The following is a 23,936-nucleotide window of genomic DNA, read 5'->3' on the forward strand; positions in this document are numbered from 1 at the left end:
TTAAATTTAAAATCTACAAATGCTATATACTTTAACAAGAGGATATATAAATTGCAAGTCACTTATTTGTCTTTATAATAGTGTCTGTACCTTATGTCACTCATCTTCAACATCTGTAAACAGGAAGGAAATTGACAAACAGGGGGATTTGTAAAGTCTTAAAGCTATTAAAACAATGGGTATTCTTTGAGAGATTAGTAATAGACCCTTTAGAGGATTAAGGAAGTAATAATTATTGTTCACCTACCTACTAAAATGATTGATAGAGAATTTTTATATATCTTATTTAATCATAAACTTAAAATATGTTTTTATATTTTATAATTTAAGGAAACTGACAAAATATGAATATATATTTATATAGGAATAGAAAACATTTATTGATCAACTGCTGGGTACCAAGATTTGTTCTAAGAGCTGTATGTAATTTACTCTTCACAAGAACCCTATGAAGTAAGAACAGTTATTATTACCCCTCACTTTGAAAAGAAAACAAGAGGTTCACAGCTGTGAAGTAGTTTGCCAATGAAATCTAGTAAGTGGCAAAACTGTATTGGAATGAAATCAGTCTGGCTGGAGTCCTTAATTGTGTAACCCCTAAACTATAAATCCCCTTCCATTGCCTCATGTATGATAGCTGTAAACTGGTAGAGCTATAGTTGGAATATATTTATTTGCTTCTAAAGTCTCTGATATTTACTTATCAACATACTCTTCAACATCTAAAGTAACATGTCTGGTGGTGGGCAGGAAGTAGAAAGAAGAGGTGCGGTATGGAAGCTAGATATAAGAATTACTTTTTTTTTCTTGTGCATTTTACGTGGGACTGAGGAAACTGAATGAAATTGGAGGGTGGTAAAGAGTGTGACTTCATGATACTAGAGAGGCAATGTGAAAACCGTTTGGTTGCAGAAAGAAAAGGATTTTCTCCCTTGGTCTAACACCATGGTCTAAGTTCCTCTGAAACAACCCTTTTGTTTTAGCCCTCGAGGGTCATGATGGTAATACAAAAGGGTAAGGGCTAGCGTTTAGATGCTTTGGCTCTGCAATCAAACTGGACGACTCCAAATTATATCCCTTCTCTCCTCCAAATTTTCTCTGCAATTAAAGCTTTTTCTCTCTGCTAGGGTCATCTCACAATTCAAAGTGTGATCCTCAACATTTCTATGTTCCATTTCATTTATCTTTAGAACATTATAACATAGTGATGCATAATTTATTTTCAAGCAAGTATTACCTCTAATGACCCCACATAAAGTAATTTTGTAATGTCCTAAGAATGGCCTTTTTTCCATTACACAAAAGCAATTTTCTCTGACATATTAACCTTCACTGAACATTTTTCTAATTTTATCCAGGCAGGATCACACAAGTGAAATGTGAAGGATAAATGATGTCCTATTTCTTTTTTTTTTTTTTTTTTTTTGAGACGGAGTCTCGCTCTGTCACCCAGGCTGGAGTGCAGTGGCACGATCTCGGCTCACTGCAAGCTCTGCCTCCCGGGTTCATGACATTCTCCTGCCTCAGCCTCCCCTGTAGCTGGGACTACAGGCGTCCACCACCACGCCCGGTTAATTTTTTGTAGTTTTAATAGAGACAGGGTTTCACCATGTTAGCCAGGATGGTCTCGATCTCCTGACTTCGTCATCTGCCCACCTCGGCCTCCCAAAGTGCTGGGATTACAGGTGTGAGCCACTGTGCCCAGCCAATGTCCTTATTTTTTTAGGGAGTTTTTTATGCCATTGAAATTCATGATAAATAAATAAATAAAGTGATTTATTTAAAGGATTAAAGAAAACGCCTTGTAGAATAGAAATGAATTGCAAAATATTTTGCAATGTTTTTAGAAAGTGTTAACATCATTGAAAAGAATTGAGCTAACTTGGCAACTTTTTGAAACATTTTTGAAGTTAAAACTGTTTTCTACAAATTTTTATTTCAAAAGAAATGAAGTCTCATATTCTTGGCCTTCGCCCTTCCTCACTAGGTGGTTCCTGAGGTATCTCAGTGTAACTCAAGGACTCCATGGAACACAGTTTTAAAACCAGGGAAATAACTTACTATAAACCTTAGAAAAATTACCTCCAGTGCCAAAAGTAAGAGTTACCAGGAAATAAGGCAACACTGGGAGAATTTGTTCATAAAAGTAGATTTATATAAGACTGAGAAAACAGGTAGAAGCATGTGCTCTGCTATGATGCTTACTGACCTGTAGCCAGTCAGTGATGAACTCAGATCTACAATAATAGGATAAATTAAAACAATAACAACAACGACAAAAACATTCTCCTCCTAACCTCCTTCCCTAGCCCTCCCTCACTTTATCCACCTCGAAACTTTTCTCACTATCCTTTTTAATTAGGTTCCAGACCTATGGACAGCCAGTCTGTGCCACTATCATAGCCACAAGGAATCCTTATTGAGAGAAAGTTGACCGAGTTTTGATGACCATGGCATTTTCATCAAAATCAGGAAAGGTGCTCTCTTTCTGTAAAGAGCCAGATAGCTCTTTATTCTCTTTCTCTAACTAACTCTCTTTCTAAGCCCAGTGTTATATATCCACATGATATTTAGAAGATATATTTTCCATCTAAGTGCAGCAGCCTCTGTGGGCAGTAGATAATTATTTAATTACTTTTATTGAAAAAGTCATCTCAAGTATAAAATTGATCTCCATTGTGCTATTCCATGATACCTCCAATATAACACAACTTAATTGCCCTCCAGCAGAAGTATATTAGAGTATTAACGTTTAAAACAATGGTCCTAATCTCAGATGTAGACTGCTCATTCTGTAAAGAAGTTTCATTCACTATTTTCTTAGTTTCTTAGCACAGCCCTCTCTTCAATCTCAATTCTGCACAAATATGTGCCAGAAACAGGTAATACTTAGTATCAATGTAAAGCAAAACATTAACTATAATAATTTTTACTTTTCGTGAAATAAGTTTAAATTAAAGGCAGAGTTAAGAAGACCACTTCAAAGAAAAAATGTCAATCATAGAATCTTAGATTGTTGTAATTTAAATCAACAAAAGTTACGTGTCAATAAGTAAAATGTTTATTCCATTATGTTTCTTTCACAAATGTTCTGCCTTATGATGTTTCCTCTTATCTTTTCCATAAAATATTTTTTATGTAAAAGATATTTATTTTTATAAAGTAATTCACAAAGAAATAAATGTACTATAGTAGTCCAAGATGATGTACATAAGGAATTAGGGTTTTCATTTTTTACTAAAGAAAATATATGCAGTGTAATCACAGAAGAAAAAGCATCCTTATCTTCCAAAAGTAAGACATAATGTGTTTTTGTAACCTGGTAACTCTGTATCTATTACTTTCAGAATTAAAGTGGTTCCTGAATTGGTTTATAAATTAAGTTGATGTTATCCTTTAATATTTCAATGTTTCCTAGCTTATCTTATGTTGCTCACAAATGTTCTTTCATCCTTCCTTTGGAAGATCTTTCATACAAATAAAAAGTATGCACATGCAGTACAATGTACATGAGTAAATACACTTACATTTTCCCTCTACCTACAGTTTATCTCTCTTGGAATAATCTAGAAAACAAGAATTATTATTTTTAAAGGTGTTGATTTCAAAGAAATAAAGGTCTTCATGGAATAAAAGAAAAAAGCAATATGGAGTTTATAATGTCATTGGAATCTTAAAAATTATAAGATATATGAAAAATTGTAAAATAATTTCCAATTTACCTGATCCTCATGGCAGGAAGTTATTTTAGGCTTGATTGGCAGATGATGTACAGAATGATTCCATTTAATGATTGATTCTAAGGACAACCACTGCACTGATATTTAAATTCCCTTGAACACTTGTAGTGAATTTCTAGTCTCTGAACATGGTCAGTCATCAGGAAATTAATCTAATGAAGTTACCTATGTCATTTTTGGAATGTTTTCTAGATTATAAAATTCTTCTCTATTTTGAGTTAGAATTTACTTCCATTAGCTTTGAATCCCTAAGTCTGACTTATAAAGAACAATGGAATATGTAACTTCCGATATGCTGAAAATATCTATTCCATTTCCAGTAAGTTCTGTTAATTATAAAGTTCTTTCTATTTTGAGTTGGAATTCACTTCCACTATAGAACAAATATACTTCCTCTCTACCTAATAACAGTTCACATTTTTGAGGCTCCAGTTGTAACCCATTATATCATTGTTTTTTAAATTTTTAGAGAGACTTCCAGGAAGTATTCCAGAAACCTGAGAAGAAGGAGAGAAAGAGAGAGAGGGAAAGAGTGAGACCATAGAAGGGAAGGAGAACGGGAGAGAAGGGATGGAAAAAAAGCCAATAGAGATGGGAATGAATGGAGGGAGTGCTATTTTCCACATCCCTAAACTCTGCTTCATCCAAAGCAGCCCTGCAGTTAGCTCTTTTCTAACTTAGACTGCCATGTGAGATTTCAATTTCATTAAAAAGATATTAAAAGTCAATAATTCTATGAAAACCCTATTTCTAAGTTAAACATACATTTAATTCTGTGATGTAATGTTAGTGATTTTTTTCACAATATGAGAATGCAGCTACTTTAAAACATTGAAATTGATGTGAACATTAGACCTCATGTACCTCCGGTTTAGAACAGAATCTCAATATCAGCTGTTTGGTTGGGACTTTAGATTTCCCTCTATTTCCTTCCAAATAGTGTTAAGAGTTTCACAGAAGTCTCCCATTGGTTTATCAAGCAATAGCTCTCCTCCATATTTAAAGTACTAATAATTGTTTTCTGCAGCAACTCTGCCTACCGTATGGACAATATACCTTTTGCTCATTGCAAAACATGGAGATTCTTTCACCATTGACCAATAAAAACAATCTACATCATTCTGCATAACTGCCAAAGTAATAACTGTTTTGATGTTGCTGCTGCTGAGTCTACTGATGTCTATGACAAAGTTGTCATGTTAAAGCCCAAGATATTGTTGTCTGAGCTAAGGGTAATGATGCCCATGAACAGCACATTTAGCACCTCACTCTCCATGTCATCAGGAATGGCATCAGGAATGGCATTACCGTCTCACTCATCATTGTCATTGCCCAGACATCACCACTAATGTGGCTATTTCATAGCTAATATGCTCACTACAATGCTGCTGCTTCTACCCACAGCATTATGACACCATAATGCCATCAATACCTTTCAGAAAAACATTTTTAGGGTGTATGACAATCTAAAATTCTATCAAATTTCATTATTTTGAACAAAACACCTCTTGATTTTTGACAACTAAGGACATTTTAAACATTTTCCTAAAATTTTAGTACACTCACTTCAAGAATGCCTCCTTACTAAATAAAAGTCAGCAACACATTCCCAGGTCCTCTGAAGCAAGTTCAGATGTTTGATATGGAATTTTCAGTTTGCACACATCCCCATGGATTTGAGGAGGAGGAGAGGGACATAAAAAAAGATACTGCACAAAAACCATTATCATGAGCATGGAGGAGAGAGAGAGACCACAAGAATTCAGATTTAGCAGTGGCTAAAGTCTTGGTAGCAGTGCTATACTAGTAGCTGTTATTCTTATGCCCAGCAGCAGCTGAAGTAAATTGCTCCTTAGGGTGGCTGACAAGCAGTGTAATCTGGTCATTTTTCTTGATTATGTAGATGCTTTGCCTGATTCTCTGGCATTGCAGAAGATCTGATGGGCCCCCTTTATACTTCAATGCATTTATGTTTTACTCAGAATAGCTACAGTGGATTATGACATGACAGAGAGTCATCATACTAGACATTTGAGTAGAAAGCTGATTAAAAGCACTTAAACTAAAAAGAAAGACACGCAAAAAGCAAACTTTATATTTTATAGAAAAATTTCAAGGTAGATGACAGTGTATTGCTCTAAAAGAATATTATGTATTTAAAACATAACTGTATTAATATTGTCAATGATGATGACTGCAGCCTTTTAAGATAAACTTTGAATTTATAGGTTACAAACACAATGTAAACTTACATTTAAAATAAAAAAATGTAAGTATGCTGCCGCTTACTCCCTTATTTACTAACTTTTTTACATGAAAAAAGATGAGAAAAATACAGGATTATTGGGACCACCTAATAAAGTAATAGTTTTAGAAATTTTTTAAATTTTGTTTATTCTAATTAAGTGTCAGGAGATATTATTCCTTAATAGTCAGAATAAATTACAAAAAGTAATCAATAAAGCTAATAGAAAAACAACCGAGATGAATTCAAATTACTTTTATTTATTATGCAGTGAACACTATATTAACTCCTTCATTGCTAGTTTTCTTAACAATGTCATGGGTGTTATATATGTTTTAGCAAACTTCATATGACTTTAATGATAAAAACCAAGAGTAAAAATCATATTTATTTGCTGAAAACTTTTGTCTGACCAGAATTAATTTGCACTATTTGTGTTGATCAACAGAAACAGAATGAATAATGTTGACATCACATATGTTCACCAAAAGCTCAGTTACTTGTCATGATGAATGTCAGACTAATGTTTAACACCCTTTGTTTTTAATGTTGAAATAGAGCACTAGTGAAGGTGTCCAATTAAAATTCATCTGACCAGGAGGGATTCAGAGCAAGATAGCAGAATAGAAAGCCTCAGCAGTCATCCCTATGTGGGAACACCAAATTGAACACCTAGCCACACACAAAATAAGCACCTTCATAAGAGCCAAAAATCAGGTGAGCAGTCACAATATCTGGTTTTAACATTATATCAAGGAAAGAGGCACTGAAGAGGGTAGAAAAGACAGTCTTGTATTGCCTATACCACCCCTCCCCCATCTACCCTGGAAACGTGGGGAGAGAGAATCAGAGAATGAGAGTTTGCATACTTGGGGGAGTGAGAGTGAAACAAATCTGGGACTTTGCACTGGAACTCAAAACTGCCCTGTCACAGCAGAAAACAATGCAGGGCAGAATTCTGCTAGTTCCTACAGAAGGAGCATTCAAACTAGTCCTGGACAGAGAGGAATACACCAGCCCAGCAGTAGAAACCAGAGTTCCAGCTATCTCCACCACCCGCAGATTAAAGAACCCTGCGGTTCTGAATCAATTCAAAAAGCAGTCAGGCCACAAGAACTACAGTCCTTGGGCAAGTATGGGTGCTGTTCTAGGCTCACAGCCAGTGGAACTGGAGTACAAGTCACCAAGCAAGACGCCAGTTGTGGCATCCAAGGGAGTGGTTGCATCGCCCCTCCCCCAACTCCACCCAGAGTACTCAGGGAGAGACTTCTGTTTGTGAAAAGGAGAGGGAAGAGTAAGCAAGACTTTGTCTTGCAACTTGGACACCAGTTTGGCCACAATAAACTAAAGCACAGAGAAGATTCCTGAAGCCCCTGATTCCAGGCCATAGCTCCTGGACAGCATTTCTAGGTGCACCCTGGGCTAGCAGGGAATCTGCTGTGCTAGACATAAGAAGCAGTCCTGGCAGGATTCACCACCTGCAGACTAAATGGCCCTTGGACTGTGAATAAATGTCAGTGGTAGTGAGGCAGTAGTCACCATGGTCCTGGGGTGAAACCCAGTACTGTGCTGAGTTCAGGTTTGGCCCAGGGCATCCTAGCTGTGGTGGCCAAGGAAGTGCCTGCATCAATCTTCCACTGACTCAAGACAGCCCAACAAGTAGAGAGAGAGGCTCCTTCAGTTTGGGGGAACATGAGGGAAGAGAACTACAGATTTTGCCCGGTAATCAGGAGAATTCTCCTAGATCTTACCTAAACCCATGCAGGCTATATGAGTCTGCAAGACTTGCAGCATTAATGAGCTTGTAGTGCCCCTTGTGCAGATACACCTGCAGTGACCGAAGACTTAGAGCACAACACTTAATTCCCTTTGAATTGAGACTTAAAAGGCTTCCCAAGAGAGATAAGTACAAAAGAACTCAGACTGTGAAGATTTCAATAAACACCTAACTTTTCATGCCCAGACATCAACAAACATCCACAAGCACTAAGTATATGCAAGAAAACATGACTTTACCAAATAAACTAAATAAGGCACCAGGAATCAATCCCAGAGTAACAGAGATTTGTGACCTTTCAAGCAGATAATTCAAAACAGCTGTTTTGAGGAAGTTCAAAAAACATTAACAAAATACAGAGAAGAAATTCAGAATCCAGTTAGAAAATACTAACAAAGAGATTGAAATAATTTCTTAAAATCTAGCAGAAATTTTGGAGCTAAAATATTCAATTAACACACTGAAAAATGTACCAGAGTCTCTCAGCAGCAGAATTAATTCAGCAAAAGGAAGAATTAGTGAGCTGGAAGACAGGCTATTTGAAAACACATAGTCAAAGGAAAAAAATACAAAGAATGAAACATCCTTACAAGATAGAGGAAATAACCTCAAAAGGACAAGTCTAAGAGTTTTGGGCCTTAAGAAAAGATACAGAGGTTGGGGTAAAAAACTTACTCAAAAAAATAATACCAGAGAACAATCCCAACCTAAAGGAAGATATCAATATTCAGGTATAAGATGGTCATAGGACCAAGCAGATTTAACCCAAATAAGACTACCTCAAAGTATATAATAACCAAATTACTAAAGGTCAAGGGTAAAGAAAGGATCCCAAAAGAAATTGATGACACTTAAAGGAGTTCTAATACTTTTTGCAACAGACTTCTCAGTGGTAATTTTACAGACCAGGACAGAGTGGCATGACATATTCAAAGTTCTGAAGAATAAAAAACTTGTATCTTATAATAATATACTCAGTTAAAATAGCCTTCAAACATGAAGGAGAAATAAAGACTTCCCCAAAATAACAAAAGCTTAGCAATTTCATAAATACCATACCTGTGTTAACAAGAAATGCTAAAGAGGGAGTTCTTCAATCTGAAAGAAAAGTGTGTTAGCAAACAATAAGAAATTATCTGATGGTACAAAACTCACTGGTAACAGTAAGTACACAGATAAATACAGAACACTGTAATTGTGGTGCGTAAATATAAAAAATATAAATAAGAGGAATAAAATTTAGAATGCATTGAGAGGTAAATTGTAGAGTTTTTAAGTTTCTTCTTTGCACAATACAAACAGAAAACAAATGGCAGTAGTAAGTCCTTATCTATCAATAATAATATTAAATGTAAATCAACTAAACTCTCCAATCAAAAGGCATAGAGTAGCTAAATGGACCAAACAAAACAAAACAAAAAAAAAAAAAAGAAAAACAAAAACAAAAACAAAAAACCCACCAACACTCAACTATAGGATGCCTACAAGACTCAGCTCACATACAAAAATACACACAGACTGAAAATAAAGGGATGGAACAAGATATTTCATGCAAATGGAAACCAAAAAAAGAGTAGAACAGTTACTTAATTTAGATTTCAAGAAAAAACCTATAAAAAGAGATTAAGAAGATCATTATATAAAGATAAAAAAATTAATTCAGCAAGATATATAACAACTGTAAATATATATAAACCCAACCCTGGAACACCCAGATATGCAAAACCAAAATTCTTAGAGCTAAAGAGAGAAACTTCAATGCAGTAATAACAGGAAACCTCAACACCCCAACTGCAGCACTGAACAGATCATCCAGACAGAAAATCAATAAAGAAACTTAAGACTTACGTCTGTACTACAGACCAAATGAACCTAATAAATATTTACAGAATATTTTACACCAAAGCTGCAGAATATAAATTCTTCTCCTCAGCACATGGATCATTCTCAATTAAAGACCACATGTTATAACACAAAATGAGTTTTAAAAATTCCAAAAAGCACCACAAAATCATTTCAAGTATCTTGTCTGACCACAAAGAGACAACACTAGAAATTAGGAATAACAGGAATTTTAGAAACTGTACAAACACATGGAAATGAAATAATATGTTCCTTAATGACCAGTGGGCCCATGAAGTTAATAATTACATTAAAACACTTATTAAAACAAATTTAAATGAAAACAAAGCATACCTGTAGGATACAGCAAAAGGATTACTGAGAAGGCTATAGTTCTAAGTGCCTACATCAAAAAAGAGTAACAACTTCAAATAAGCAAACTAACCATATATCTTAAAGAAATAGAAATATAAGAGAATACCAAACCCAAAATTCATAGTAAAAAGAAATAATAAAGATCAGAGCAGAAATGAGCAAAATAGAAATAAAAAATACAAAAGATCAATGAAAAACAAGTTGGTTTTTGAAAAGTTAAACAAAATCAACAAATCTTTAGCCAGAACTAAGGGAAAAAGAGAGAAGGCCTAAATAAATAAAATCAGAGATGAAAAAGGAGACATTACTAGTGATACTGCAGAAATTTGAAGTATCACTTGAGACTACTATGGGCAAGTATGTGGCAATAAATTGGAAAACCTAGAAGAAATTTTATTTTACTACATACAACCTATTGAAATATGAAGAAATCCAAACCTGAAAATACCAATAATAAGTAACAAGATACAAGCTGTAATAAAAATCTCCCAGCAAAGAAAAGCCCAGTACCTGATGGCTTTATAATGGTTTCACTGTGGAATTCTACCACGCATTTAAAGAAAAGCTATACCAATTCTACTCAAACTATTCTGAAAACTGGAGTAAGAGGAAATACTTTTAAACTAACTCTGAGTCCAGTATTACCATGATACCAAAAGTAGACACAACCATTGATGAAAAACTTATCAATAAATACTTGAAAACAAAATTCAACAGCACATTAAAAGATGATTCATTTTGATCGAGTTGAATGCATACAGAGATGCAAAGATAGTCCCACATATGCAAATCAGTGTAATACATCACGTCAACAGAAAGAACAGAAACTAAATGATAATTTCAACTGTTGCTGAAATGGAAGTCCATAAAATTCAACATCCCTTCATGATAAAAGCTCTAAAAACAACTAACTGGGTATGGAAAAAACATACCTCAACACAATCAAAGCCATGCATGATAGACACACAGAAAGTATCACACTGAATGGGGAAAATCTCTTAGGCTTTCTTTTAATATGTGGAAACAAGACGAGGATGCTCAGTTTTACCATTGTTATTCAACATAGCACTGGAAGTCCTAGATGGAGACAACATGATCTTATGTCTAGAAAAACCTAAAGACTGCACCCAAAAATCTATAAGAACTGATAAACAAATTTATTAAAGTTACAGGACACAAAATCAACATATGAAAATCAGTAGTATTTCTATATGCTAAAAGTGAAAGAAGTCAAGCAAGTAAACCCATTTGGAATACTTACAAATAAAGCCTATGAATAACCTTAATCAAAAAGTGAAAGATCTCTGCAATAAAAACTCAAAAATATGGATGCAGGAAATTGAAGAGAACACATGAAAAATGAAAAGATATTCTATGTTCATGGATTGGAAGAATATTTATAAAATGTCCATACTACCCAAAGCAAACCATAGATTCAATGTAATTCCTACAAAAATACCTATGACCTTCTTCACAGAAATATACAAAATAAATCTTAAAATTTATATGGAACCATAACAGACCCAGAATAGTCAAAACTATCCTAAGCCAAAAAAAAAACCAAAACAAAACCAGATGAATTACATTACCGCACTTCAAATTATACTACAGAGCTATAGTAATCAAAAGAGTATGGTACTGGCATAAAAATAGACACATAGACTAATAGAACAGAATAGAGAACCCAGAAATAAATTCATCCATTTACAACCAACTGATTTTTGACAAAGGTGTCAAAAACATACATTAGGGAAAGGGCAGTCTTTTCAATAAATGGAGCTGGGAAAATTGAATATCTATATGCAGAATAATGAAACTAGATCATCTCTCACCACATACAAAAATTAAATCAAAATGGATTAAAGACTTAAATCTAAAACCTCAAACTATGAAACTTCTAAAAAAACAAAATCTAAAATAGACATTTCTTAAAAGAAGACATAAAAATGGCCATTGGTGAGAATGTAAATTAGTACATTCACTATGAAGAACAGTATGGAGCTTCCTCAAGAAACTGAAAATAGAATCACCATATGATGCAGCAATCCCATTGTTAGGCAAACACTGAAAAGAAAGGAAATCAGTATATCAAAGTGATAGCTACACTCCCATGTTTACTGAAACACTATTCAAAATAACTAAAATTCGGAATCAGCCTGTGTCCTACAAGAGAAAAATGGATAAAGAAAACGTGGTACATGTACATCATGAAATATTCAGCCACAAAAAATGAAATCCTGTCATTTGCAACAACAGGGATGGACCTGGAGGACATTATGCAAAGTGAAATAAGCCAGGGACAGAAAGACAAATTTTGCATGTTCTCACTCATATGTGTGAGTTAAAAATGAAAACAATTGAACTCATCAAAATAGAGAGCAGAATGATGGTTACCAGAAGATGGGAAGGGTAGCTGAGGGGTTGGGGGATGTGGAAAATGTAGGGATGGTTAATGATTATAAAAATATAATTAGGTAGAACAAATAAGATCTAGTATTTGAAAGCACAACAGGCTTACTACAGTCAATGATAATATTCTATACTTTCTGACTCCTTTAAGAGGAGGGAGGGGCCGGGTGCGGTGGCTCATGCCTGTAATCCCAGCACTTTGGGAGGCCAAGGTAGGAGGATTGCTTAAGGATTGCTGGAATTCAAGACCAGCCTGGGCAACATAGTGAGACTCTACCTCTATAAAAATTTTTTTCAAATTATCCAAGCATGGTAGTATGCGCCTGTGGTCCCAGCTAACTCTGGAGACAGAGGTGGGAGAATTGTTTCAGCCCAGGAGTTTGAGGCTGCAGTGAGCCGTGATCATGCTACTGCACTCCAGCCTGGGTGACAGAGTGAGACTTGTCTCTGAAAAAGAAAAAAAGAAAAAAAAAAAGAAAGAAAAACAGACTCCAGCTTAAATCCTCACTATTCTGCGGTGCTATTTTCCTGTGGCTGCTGTGAACAAATTATCATAAAGCAGGAGAGACTTAAGACAACAGAAATTTGTTCTCTCATAGTCCAGGGGACAGAAGGCCAAAACCACAGTGACAGGAGGGATGCCACCTTCTGAAGGTTCTGAGGGAGGATCTACCCTACCTATGCCACTCTCCATCTTTTCCTGGTCGCTGGCAACCCCAGGCTTGCAGTGGTATCCTTCCAGTCTCTGTTTGTCTTCAAAGACCCCGTGTGTGTGTGTGTGTGTGTGTGTGTGTGTGGTCTTTTCTGCCTCTTCTAAGGACACATATCATTGGATTAGAGCCAACTCTAAATCCAGGATGATCTCATCTGGTGATTTTTTTTTTTTTTGAAATGGAGTTTCGCTCTTGTTGCCCAGGCTGGAGTGCAGTGGCACGATCTCAGCTTAATGCAACCTCCGCCTCCTAGGTTCAAGCTCTTCCTCTGCCTCAGCCTCCAAAGTAGCTGGGACTACAGGTGCGCCCCACCACACCCGGCTAATTTTTGTATTTTCAGTAAAGATGGGGTTTCACCATATTGGCCAGGCTATCTCGAACTCCTGACCTCATGATCCACCCACCTCGGCCTCCCAAAGTGCTGAGATTACAGATGTGAGCCACCACACCCGGCCTTTTCTTCCTCTTATAGGGACACATGTCATTGGATCATTGGATTTAGGGCTGACCCTACCCTAAATCCAGGATGATCTCATCTTGAGATACTTTTTTTTTTTTTTTTTTTTTGAGATGGAGTTTCTTTCTTGTTGCCCAGGTTGGAGTGCAAGGGCATGATCTCAGCTCACTGCAACCTCCGCCTCCCAGGTTCAAGCCATTCTCCTGCCTCAGCCTCCCAAGTAGCTGGGATTCTAGGCACATGCCACCACATGGGCTAATTTTTGTATTTTTGGTAGAGATTGGGTTTCACCATGTTGGCCAGGCTGGTCTTGAACTCCTGACCTCAGGTGATTCCCCTGCCTCAGCCTCCCAAAGTGCTGGCATTACAGGCATGAGCCACTGTGCCCAGCTTGAGATTCTGACCTTATGTAACTGCATCTGCAAACAGCGTATTTCCAAATGAGGTCACATTCATATGTACTATGGGTGAGGCCCTGGATATATCTTTTGGGGGACTGCTAGTCAACCTACTCCATCCACCACAGCTGGCATTATCCCAGTGGCCAGGGTCCCCAAGCTGCTGAGTCCGGCATTGATTCTCCATCCGCATCATGTCTACCCCATCATAAGCACCCCTCTTCTGGGTACTTCTCTCAGCCTCCAGGACCCCACCCTATCCCCTGGTTCTCCTCCTAGATCCCTGGAGGCCTCTTCTCAGTCTCTGCTGGTTCCTCCTCTTCTCCACAATGTGTTCACATTGGAAGGTCCCAGGCTCAGCTGTTGCTGGTTTTTTTCTTTTTCTCTCTTTTTTTTTTTTTTTTTTTTTTCACAAACAGGGTCTTTTGCTGTCAGTGCAGTGGTGCAATCACAGCTCACTGCAGCCTAAAACTCTGAACTCAAGCAATCCTCCTACCTCAGCCTCCTGAGTAGCTGGGACCACAGGTGCATGCCACCACACCCAGCTAATTTTTAAATTTTTTGTAGAGATGGAATCTTGCTACGTTGCCCAAAGTTAATCACAATTCTTCATTTGTGTTAAATAATTCCTCTGCTTTTCTTATTCTTTCTTTTCTTTTTTATTTTTGTAGAGACAGGGTCTCACTCTGTCACCTAGGCTGGAGTGCAGTGGCACCATCACAGCTCACTGCAGCCTCCAACTCCCTGGCTTAAGCAATCTTCTCATCTCAGCCTCCTGAGTAGCTGGCACCCCAGACATGTGCTACCACGCCCAGCTAGGTTTTTTTTCCCCCACAGATGGGGTCTCACTATGTTGCCCAGGCTGGTCTTGAACTCCTGAGCTCAAGTGATCCTCCTACCTTGGCATCTCAAAATGCTGGATTACAGGTGTGAGCCACCGCACTCTAATTCTGCTTCTCTTCAATGTTTTTCTCAAATATATGTATCCCTAAATACGTATATTACACATATACATAATACATACATAGATACATGCATAATATATATGACAAATGCTTGTTCATTCACATTTTTAAAAAATATGTTTATGTGCAGAGAAGTGATGACAGTAGTCATCTCCAAATTGTAGGTGACTTTTAATTTTCTCTTTGTTATTTTCTGTATTTTCGAAAGCTTTTGTAATCAACACGGTTTACTTTTGTGATCAGACAATGATGAAATGCATGCCCAGAGATATATGAATGGCCTCATTGCAAAACAGGAGGAACCCTTGTTTGTGAAGCAAATAAATGTCACTTCTGTCCTTATCTCCCTCTATTGCTTATCCTCAAAAACAGGTTCAGATTTGTTTAAAGGGGCAGAAAAGCAAATATTGCATACATTAATCTTGGAAATGACATGCTTACAGTGGCTGGGTGGGTGAGCTGCAATGGAGCCTTCAACATCCTGCTCCCCAGGAGGGGTCCCCTAGGTTCTGCTGCTGCTCCTTCCTGTGATTTGTAAAGCTGACCTGCAACCTGGATGGTCTCCAGTCTTATTACAGTGATTTATCTCTTCTATTATTAAAGACACTGACAGTCCTATCTTTTTCCCTCTTGCAACTGTCAGGGACACCCACCCACCGGGGTTGAGGGTCGTGTGGGGCAGTGGGCTCAGAGGCTGCACTGGGGAAATTATGCCTGTAATCCTATCACTTTTGAGAGGCTGAGGTAGGAGGATCGCTTGAGGCCAGGAGTTCAAGACCAGCCTGGGCAACATAGTGAGACCCTGCCTCTACAAAAACAAAACAAAAAAACCCAGAAACAACATTGTAGGAAGACAGGGGACTGTGATGGGGGAGGAGGGGCACACAGGGCATCAAATGAACAGGCTGTGTTATCTTCTCAAGCTGGGTGGTGGGCATGTGTGTTGGTCAGACTGGTCTCGAACTCCTGACCTCAGGAGATCCACCTGCCTTGGCCTCCCAAAGTGCTGGGATTACAGACATGAGCCACCACACCCAGCCCTTTGCTTCTTTCTTGTTTGTTTAGAGACAGGGTCTCGCTCTGTTGCCCAGGTTAGAATGCAGTGGTGCAATCATAGCTTAATGCACCCTTCAACTCCTGGGCTCAAGCAATCCTCCCACCTCAGTCTCCTAAGTAGCTAGGAACACAGGCACGAACCCCCACAGCTAGCTAGTTTTCTTATCTCTACTAAAATACTAAAAAAGAAAAATTAGCCGGGCATGGTGGCACATGCTTGTAATTCCAGCTACTCGGGAAGCGAAGGCATAAGAAGTATTTGAATCTGAAAGGTGGAGGCTGCAGTAAGGTGAAATCATACCACTGCACTCCAGCCTGGGTGACAGAGTGAGACTCTCTGTCTATCTGTCTGTCTGTCTCTCTCTCTCTCTCCCTCTCTCTCTCTCTCTCTCTCTCTGTGATATATATATATATATATATCACTTTGAGAGGCTGAGATAGGAGGATCACTTGAGGCCAGGAGTTCAAGACCAGCCTGGGCAATGTAGTGAGACCCTGCCTCTACAAAAACAAAACAAAACAAAACAAAACAAAAACAACATTGTAGGAAGACAGGAGACTGTGATGGGGTGCTTCTATATATATATACACACACACACAGAGAGAGAGAGAGAGAGAGAGAGAGAGAGAGAGAGAGAGAGAGAGAGAGAGAGAGAATATATATACATATACACTTATAAGTGCAGAAACATTGGATTTTTCTCCAGGAGTTTCTCCTGCTCCTACCCAACAGCCATCAGCCTCCCAATTTTACACACACACACATATTTGCACACACAGAGACACAGGAAGCTACACACATGCAGACACACATGTGCACACACACACATACACGTACCCATGCATGCACACACAGAAACACATGTGCACGCCCATATCGACACATGCACAGGTACACAGACATGCATGCACACCAACACACACATTCACACACACCACAGCAGCCTGTTCTCTAAAACGCCACTTCCCTTGCATCTTCCCTCTCTCTTTTCTCCTCATCAGCCCTTTGCCCATCCTGGGTCCCAGTTCCTCAGCATCTCCCAGGATGAAGTTCCTGAGACACTGTATCAGAATCTCCTGAGGGCTTCAGATTAGAAGGGAATCAAGAGATCTCACTGGTGTGAGTCAGTAGGGTGTTGTTCAGGTCCAGTTTAATGGGCAAAGTGAAAGGTGAGATGTGGCCGGGCGCGGTGGCTCAAGCCTGTAATCCCAGCACTTTGGGAGGCCGAGGCGGGCGGATCACGAGGTCAGGAGATCGAGACCATCCTGGCTAACACGGTGAATGAAACCCTGTCTCTACCAAAAAATAAAAAAAAACTAGCCGGGCGAGGTGGCGGGCACCTGTAGTCCCAGCTACTCGGGAGGCTGAGGCAGGAGAATGGCGTAAACCTGGGAGGCAGAGCTTGCAGTGAGCCAAGATCCGGCCACCGCACTCCAGCCTGGGCGACAGAGCGAGACTCCATCTCAAAAAAAAAAAAAAGAAAAGAAAGGTGAGATGTGCTTGAATACACTAAATGTATGTGGTCTGGATGAGATCCTGGAACAGAAAATGATCATGAGCACAGAAAATCATGCAATGCAAGTACGGTCTTTTTTTTTTTTTTTTTTTTTTTTTGGAGATGGTCTTGCTCTGTCATCCAGGCTGGAATGCAATGGTGCGATCTCGGCTCACTGCAACCTCCGCCTCCCAGGTTCAAGCGATTCTCCTGCCTCAGCCTCCCAAGTAGCTTGGATTACAGGTGCCTGCCACCACATTCGGCTAATTTTTTTATTTTTAGTATAGACAAGGTTTCACCATGTTGACCAGGCTGGTCTTGAACTCCTGACCTCAGGTGATCCGCCCGCCTTGGCCTCCCAAAGTGCTGGGATTACAGGCGTGAGCCACCACGCTCAGCCTAAAAAGAGACTCTGACTTCCTTTTTTTTTGAGACGGAGTTTTGCTCTTTTTGCCCAGGCCGGAGTGCAACGGTGCAATCTCAGCTCACTGCAACCTCCGCCTCCCGGGTTCAAGCAATTCTCCTGCCTCAGTCACCGAAGTAGCTTGAATTACAGGCATGCACTACCACACCTGGCTAATTTTGTATTTTTACTAGAGATGGGGTTTCTCCATGTTGGTCAGGTTGATCTTGAACTCCTGACCTCAAGTGATCTGCCTGCCTCAGCCTCCCAAAGTGCTGGGATTACAGGTGTGAGCCACTGCGCCCAGTCCTCCTCTGTGATTCTAACTCCACTGCCCAGCATGTCCTGTTGACTGTGACCCTGACACTGCACCCTCATCCCCTTTCCATGTCCACGGTAGATGAGAGGACTATACATTTCCAGCAGCAGTCACCATGCTTTTGCCTGAGCCTTGTGAATTCTTCTGGGCATGCTGACTTTTTGTTCTTTACTACTGTCTTTTAGAGGAAGAGAGTACATCATTTGATCAGACAGTCTTTTCTATGCTGACCCAATACCTGCTGCTTGGAAAATCACAGGTAAAACCACTGACAGCGTCACTGGTGTGAGTCAGTAGGGTGTTGTTCAGGCCCAGTTTAATGGGCAAAGTGAAAGGTAAGATGTGCTCGAATACACATATTCTCCTGTGTAATAATTACTTTGCAACCCACACACGTTTGGGGACTCAGAATTCATCCTGAAGCAAATCCAGCCTTCCTTGTCATTTTCTGTAAGACAGAGGCGCCATAGTCAGGAATGGCAGTGTGAAAAGCAAACGGAAAAACAAATGATGCAGGGAGGTAGGATGGCTTTCGCATCACTTGCTGGTCAAAGGCTTTCTTTCCCATTAGGATGTGGACATCTGCAAGCTGCGTTGTTTTGGACTTTGACACAAGCCGAAACAGGAAAACTCCCCAGCTTCCAAGCAAGGTGGTTTGAGCAGAAAGACAGCTCTGGGGATGAAATGTGAGTATTTCCCCTGAACTTGGCTCTCCCAGCCTTTTCGGTTATGCCTGAGGTTACTGCCTCATCTTTAAGTTACGAACCAAGACTTGGTAAAATATATAAGGAGCTGAACTCATCAGAGAGGAAAGGGCCCTGCCTGGAGAGTCCGGGGTCCTAGACTGATGGTTTCGACGACTGACCTTGGGAAAGCAAGGAGCCACTGCAGGCCTTGGTTTTCTCTCTTGTAAAAATGACAAGGTCATAGCTGGGCACGGTGGTTCACGCCTGTAATCTCAACACTTTGGGAGGCCAAGGCGCGTGAATCACCAAGTCAGAAGTTTGAAACCAGCCTGACCAACATGGTAAAACCGTGTTTCTACCAAAAAGACAGAAATTAGCCAGGCATGGTGACGTGCACCTGTAATCCCAGCTACTTAGGAGGCTGAGGTAGGAGAATCACTTGAAACCAGGAGGTGAAGGTTGCAGTGAGCTGAGATCAGGCCACTGCACTCCAGCCTGGATGACACAGAGTGAGACTCCATCTCCAAAAAAAACAAAACAAACAAACAAACAAAAACCTTGTCCTCACATCTTCAGAAAACAGCAGTAGTACTCCAGAGGAGTGTGAGGAGACAAGTGAAAAACCCAAAAATAAGAAAAAGCAAAAGTTCCAGAAGGTTCCTCAGGAGAATGGAATGGAAGATTCATCTATCTCTTTCTCCAAACCCAAGAAAAGAAATATTTTTCCAAGGAGGAGCTGATGAGTAGCAATCTTGAAGAGAACACTGGCAGCACCAATTTTCCCAAGAGGAAGCAGTCTTCACCCAAGGAGGAAACAGTTAATGACTCCGAAAAGGCAACAGAAGTGTCTCCAAGAAAAAGGAAATTCTCCAAAGAGGAGCCGGTTAGCAGTGGACCCAAAGAGGCCACGGGCAGCAAGAGCAGCTCCAAGAAGAAGAAAAAGTTCCATAAAGCAGCCCAGGAAGTTTAGAATGCAAATGGACATTCTCTGTGAGGTGGGGCATACCATTTCCCACATTTCCCGCCCTGTGTGCTGTTCCCCAATAAAAACAAATTCACACACACACACACACACACACACACACACACACACACAAATATATAAAAATAAGGTTGCAATAAATGTTCTGTAACGTTCCTTCTTTCCAGGATCAAACTTCTGTGATTCTACTTCTAACTTCATTGCCCAGAGTGCCCTGTTGACCCTGAGCCCTCAACCCTTTACAACTACGTCCACTGTAGTTGAAAGATCTGTATATTTGAAGACATCAAAGACATACCACTACTGAAGACGTACCACAACTGAAGATGTACCATTTTGGTTTCAGTGACTTCACACAATCCAACCCACAAGTACAGAAAATACCAGGCCAGTGAAATGACAACCATCATGCTTTCTTTACTATTCATATAATAATAGATATTAGCCTTCTATTTGGACCAAACGTGGCAGTAGGCACTGTGGGGTGTTTCCTAAGAAGAATGTGATCTGTGGTGTGCACCTGTAGTCCCAGCTACTTGAAAAACTGAGGTGGGAGGGCTGCTTGAGACCAGGAGTTCAAGACCAGCATGGGCAACATAGTGTCACTGCACTCCAGTCTGGGTGATGAAGTGAGACTCTGCCTTAAAAAAAAAAAAAAAAGAAAAAGAAAAGTGGGGTTGGCTAAGAGTTTTTAGGTGACTTAGAGCAACAGTAGAAGGGGGATAATTCAGTTGGAGGAAGTTAATTCATATAGAGCTTACGACTTCAAAACTCTTCTCACATCTTAAATATTTTACTGAGTGCCTACTATATGATAGGCACTGAGCCAGGTACTATTATTTCTTCTTTCAAAGTCACTGTCAGCCATTCCAACAATGTCCTCATCAGCATCTTACAACACTTGCCCTCTGTGTCCTTCCCATGTTATAATCTTCAATCATAAATTCATCCAGCAAATATTTGTTGAACACCTATAACATAACCAGCCCTGTGTTAGGGTTAGAGGAGATACACACACACACACACACACACACACACACACACACACACACACAAGCTATGCTTCCAGCTTCTGGTGCAGGAATTAAAAAAAAATAATAATGGGATAGAATTAAAATTGAAATATACTCTGAAAGAGACACTAAGATATTTTAATACCTAAACTATCTAATAAGGAAGAAAACCACTGTAAGAAATTACAAGATCATGCTTCTCTCCTCTTAGACTGACAGAGATCTTTCTAAGCATAAAAGCAAAGGAAGAAAGAATAGTAAAATGCCAATAGTTCCAACCTCACAATTTTTTAAAAAGTACACACACACACACGCACACACATACTATACACAATATTGACAAACATCTTTCAGGACAATTGGATGCTGTGAGTTTATGATTAAATGAGGCTCTTTGCTAGAAACTGAAAGATGATGAAACATCAAAAGGAAAACTGAAAGACAGATTGAGGCTCATAAACATCTCATCTATCAGACACAGCAGGAACCTAAGCTAAAACCAGGGACTTCTGGAGCCTGGATCTGGAATCAGGGTTGGGAAGATATCTGAGATGAACCATGACTCTGTTTGAAGATAGGGACTGACATGAAAAGAGACTGGAAAAAGTGCTTCAAATCCTAAGAAAAAAATGTTTAGATTATACATCTAATAAAGGGACTTTCATCTAGAATGTATATAGAACTCTTACAACTCAACAACAAAAACATAATCCAATTAAAAATATAATGAGATGCCATCCCATACCAGCCAGAATGGCTATGATTAAAAAGTCAAAAAATAACAGATGCTGGGGAGGTTGTAGAGAAAAAGGAATGTGTTTACATTGTTGGTGGGAGTGTAAATTTAGTTCAACCATTGTGGAAGACAGTGTGGTGATTCCACAAAGACCTAAAGACAGAAATACCATTTGACCCAGCAATCCCACTACTGGGTATATGCCCAAAGGAATAGAAATCACTCTGTTATAAAGACGCATGCAGGCATGTGCTCACTGCAGCACTATTCATAATAGCACAGACATGGAATCAAATGACGGTCAATGATAGACTAGATGAAGAAAATGTGGTACATATATACTATGGAATACTATGCAGCCATAAAAAGGAACCAGATCACGTCCTTTGCAGGGACATGGATGGAGCTGGAGGTCATTATCCTTAGCAAACTAACACAGGAACAGAAAACCAAATATCGCACGTTCTCACTTGTAAGTGGGAGCTAAGTGACGACAACACACAGACACATAGAAGAAAACAACACACACTGGGGCCTATCACAGAGTGGAGAGTAGGAGGAGGGAGAGGGTCAGGAAAAATAACTAATGGGTACTAGGCTTAATATCTGGGTGATGCAATAATCTATTCAATAAATATACATGGAACAAGTTTACCTATATCACACATCTGCACATGAACCCCTGAATTAAAATGAAAGTTAAAAAAAGAAAGCCCCCCCAAAATAGGTAAAGAATTTGAGTAGATATTTCTTAAACAAGACATACAAATGGCCAATGAACGCATGACAAGGTGCTCCACATCATTAGTTATTAGGGAAACACAAATCAAAACCACACTGAGATACCACTTCATACCCACTAAGATAACTATAATAATAATAAAAAAAAAAAGATGGACAATAACGAGTGTTGGCTAGGACATGGAAAAAATGGAATCCTAATATGTTGCCTGTGGAAATGTAAAATGATGCAGCTACTGTAAAAAACAATTATTCTCACAGTTTCTTTATCCATTACCCACGTGATGGGCATCTGGGCTGGTTCCACGGTTTTGCAATTGCGAATTTGCAGCTGACCTCCCGTGGCAGCCTCCCAGCAACCCTCTGCGAAAGGTTAAAAAGTCATCTGGCAGCTAGATAGGAGGACTAAGTTCTGGTGTTCTACAGCACTGTAGGGTAAACACAGCTAACAATAATTTATTATATCTTCTCAAATAGCTAGAAAAGAGGATTTTGAATGTACCCAACACAGACACAGCCTGCGGGAGCGCATCCCAGCTCGAGGAGATTTGGAGATTTGCAAAAGGATAGAGGCTACCGCGACCCCGGGTATTTGGCACCCACGGCTTGGCCACCTAGGTTCGCTAACCCGGACCTCGGGAAGTGTTCGGCGGTCCCGCGGGCAGTCCCGGCGAGCAGGGTGGGGGTGAGGGGTGAAATTTAAACGTTTCCTTCCAGCAAGAGCAGGGGGTTGGGAAAGGATGCCACGCAGGGGACTTCCCGAGCAGGATGGAGACCCTCACCTTTCACCCTCAAGTCCAGCTCACCCAGCGGACGATCACACTCTTCCCAAGGCCATGCCTCCTTCACCCGATCCTCCCGTGTCTTCCGCCCCATGTGAGCATCCCAATTTCCAGGTCCCCCGTCTTCCACCCCGTACCTCGAGGCTCTTCAGGCGGTCCTTGAGGGTCTGCAGCGAGCGGCTGAAGTGCTCAGGGCGTGGCCGGGGTCCCGCGGCAGGTTGCCCATAGTGTCCTTGCCCGTGGCCCTCCGCGTCGCCCGCCTTGCCGCCCGCCAGCCCCTGGCAGCGCGCCGGGTTGCCCGCGACCTCGTGGATGGCCTCGCGCGCGGGCGCGCCCAGCATCTCTTTCAGCGGTAGGACGGTCTGGCGCAGCTCCAGCACCGCAGCCCGCAGCTCCTCCTCGGAACTCAGCCCGCCGCCCTGTATGGGCATCGCCGGCAGCCGGTAGCCGGCGCGCACCGCCTCCGTGGGCAGCGCCGTGCACAGGAAGCGGCTGCCGACCACCTGGCTGTCCCGGGCCCCGGCGGCCACGGCGAGCGCCAAGCCGCGGCCAGCAGCGCCAGCATCGCGCCACCGCCGAAGTACTCAGCTCCGCATGGTCAGGCTGGCGCCCTTGGGGCGCTCCGCGGGAGGCGCTTTCGCTGCTGGCGACAGCAGCAGTGGCGTATGGAAGGCCGCCTGCACCACGGAGTCGGCGCCACCTGCACTACAGTGACCTCACTGGCCGCGAAGCGCAGTGCTCTAGCCGCGCTCCGCCCTTGCGCCCTTTCTTAAGCTGAGGCGGGGATGGGCACAGGGAGCC

The 23,936-nt window shown here is 40.5% G+C and overlaps 1 protein-coding gene across 3 annotated transcripts in view; it reads right to left on the reverse strand.

Moving 5' to 3' along the window:
• The window catches only part of LOC105497761 (neuronal pentraxin-2), a 109,607-nt gene extending 85,695 nt beyond the window's left edge, over positions 1-23,912 (reverse strand). For all 3 annotated transcript variants that reach the window (XR_011622440.1, XM_071095245.1, XM_071095244.1), the window contains exon 1: positions 23,273-23,912. Coding sequence is in view for 2 of the 3 variants with exons in the window: in XM_071095245.1 (XP_070951346.1) it covers positions 23,273-23,566 (294 nt within the window). In the remaining variant the exon portion in view is untranslated. The remainder of the gene's footprint in view (positions 1-23,272) is intronic.
• Positions 23,913-23,936: the final 24 nt, after the last annotated feature.

The sequence above is a fragment of the Macaca nemestrina genome, chromosome 4 (genome assembly GCF_043159975.1).
Source record: "Macaca nemestrina isolate mMacNem1 chromosome 4, mMacNem.hap1, whole genome shotgun sequence".
Lineage (NCBI taxonomy): Eukaryota > Metazoa > Chordata > Mammalia > Primates > Cercopithecidae > Macaca > Macaca nemestrina.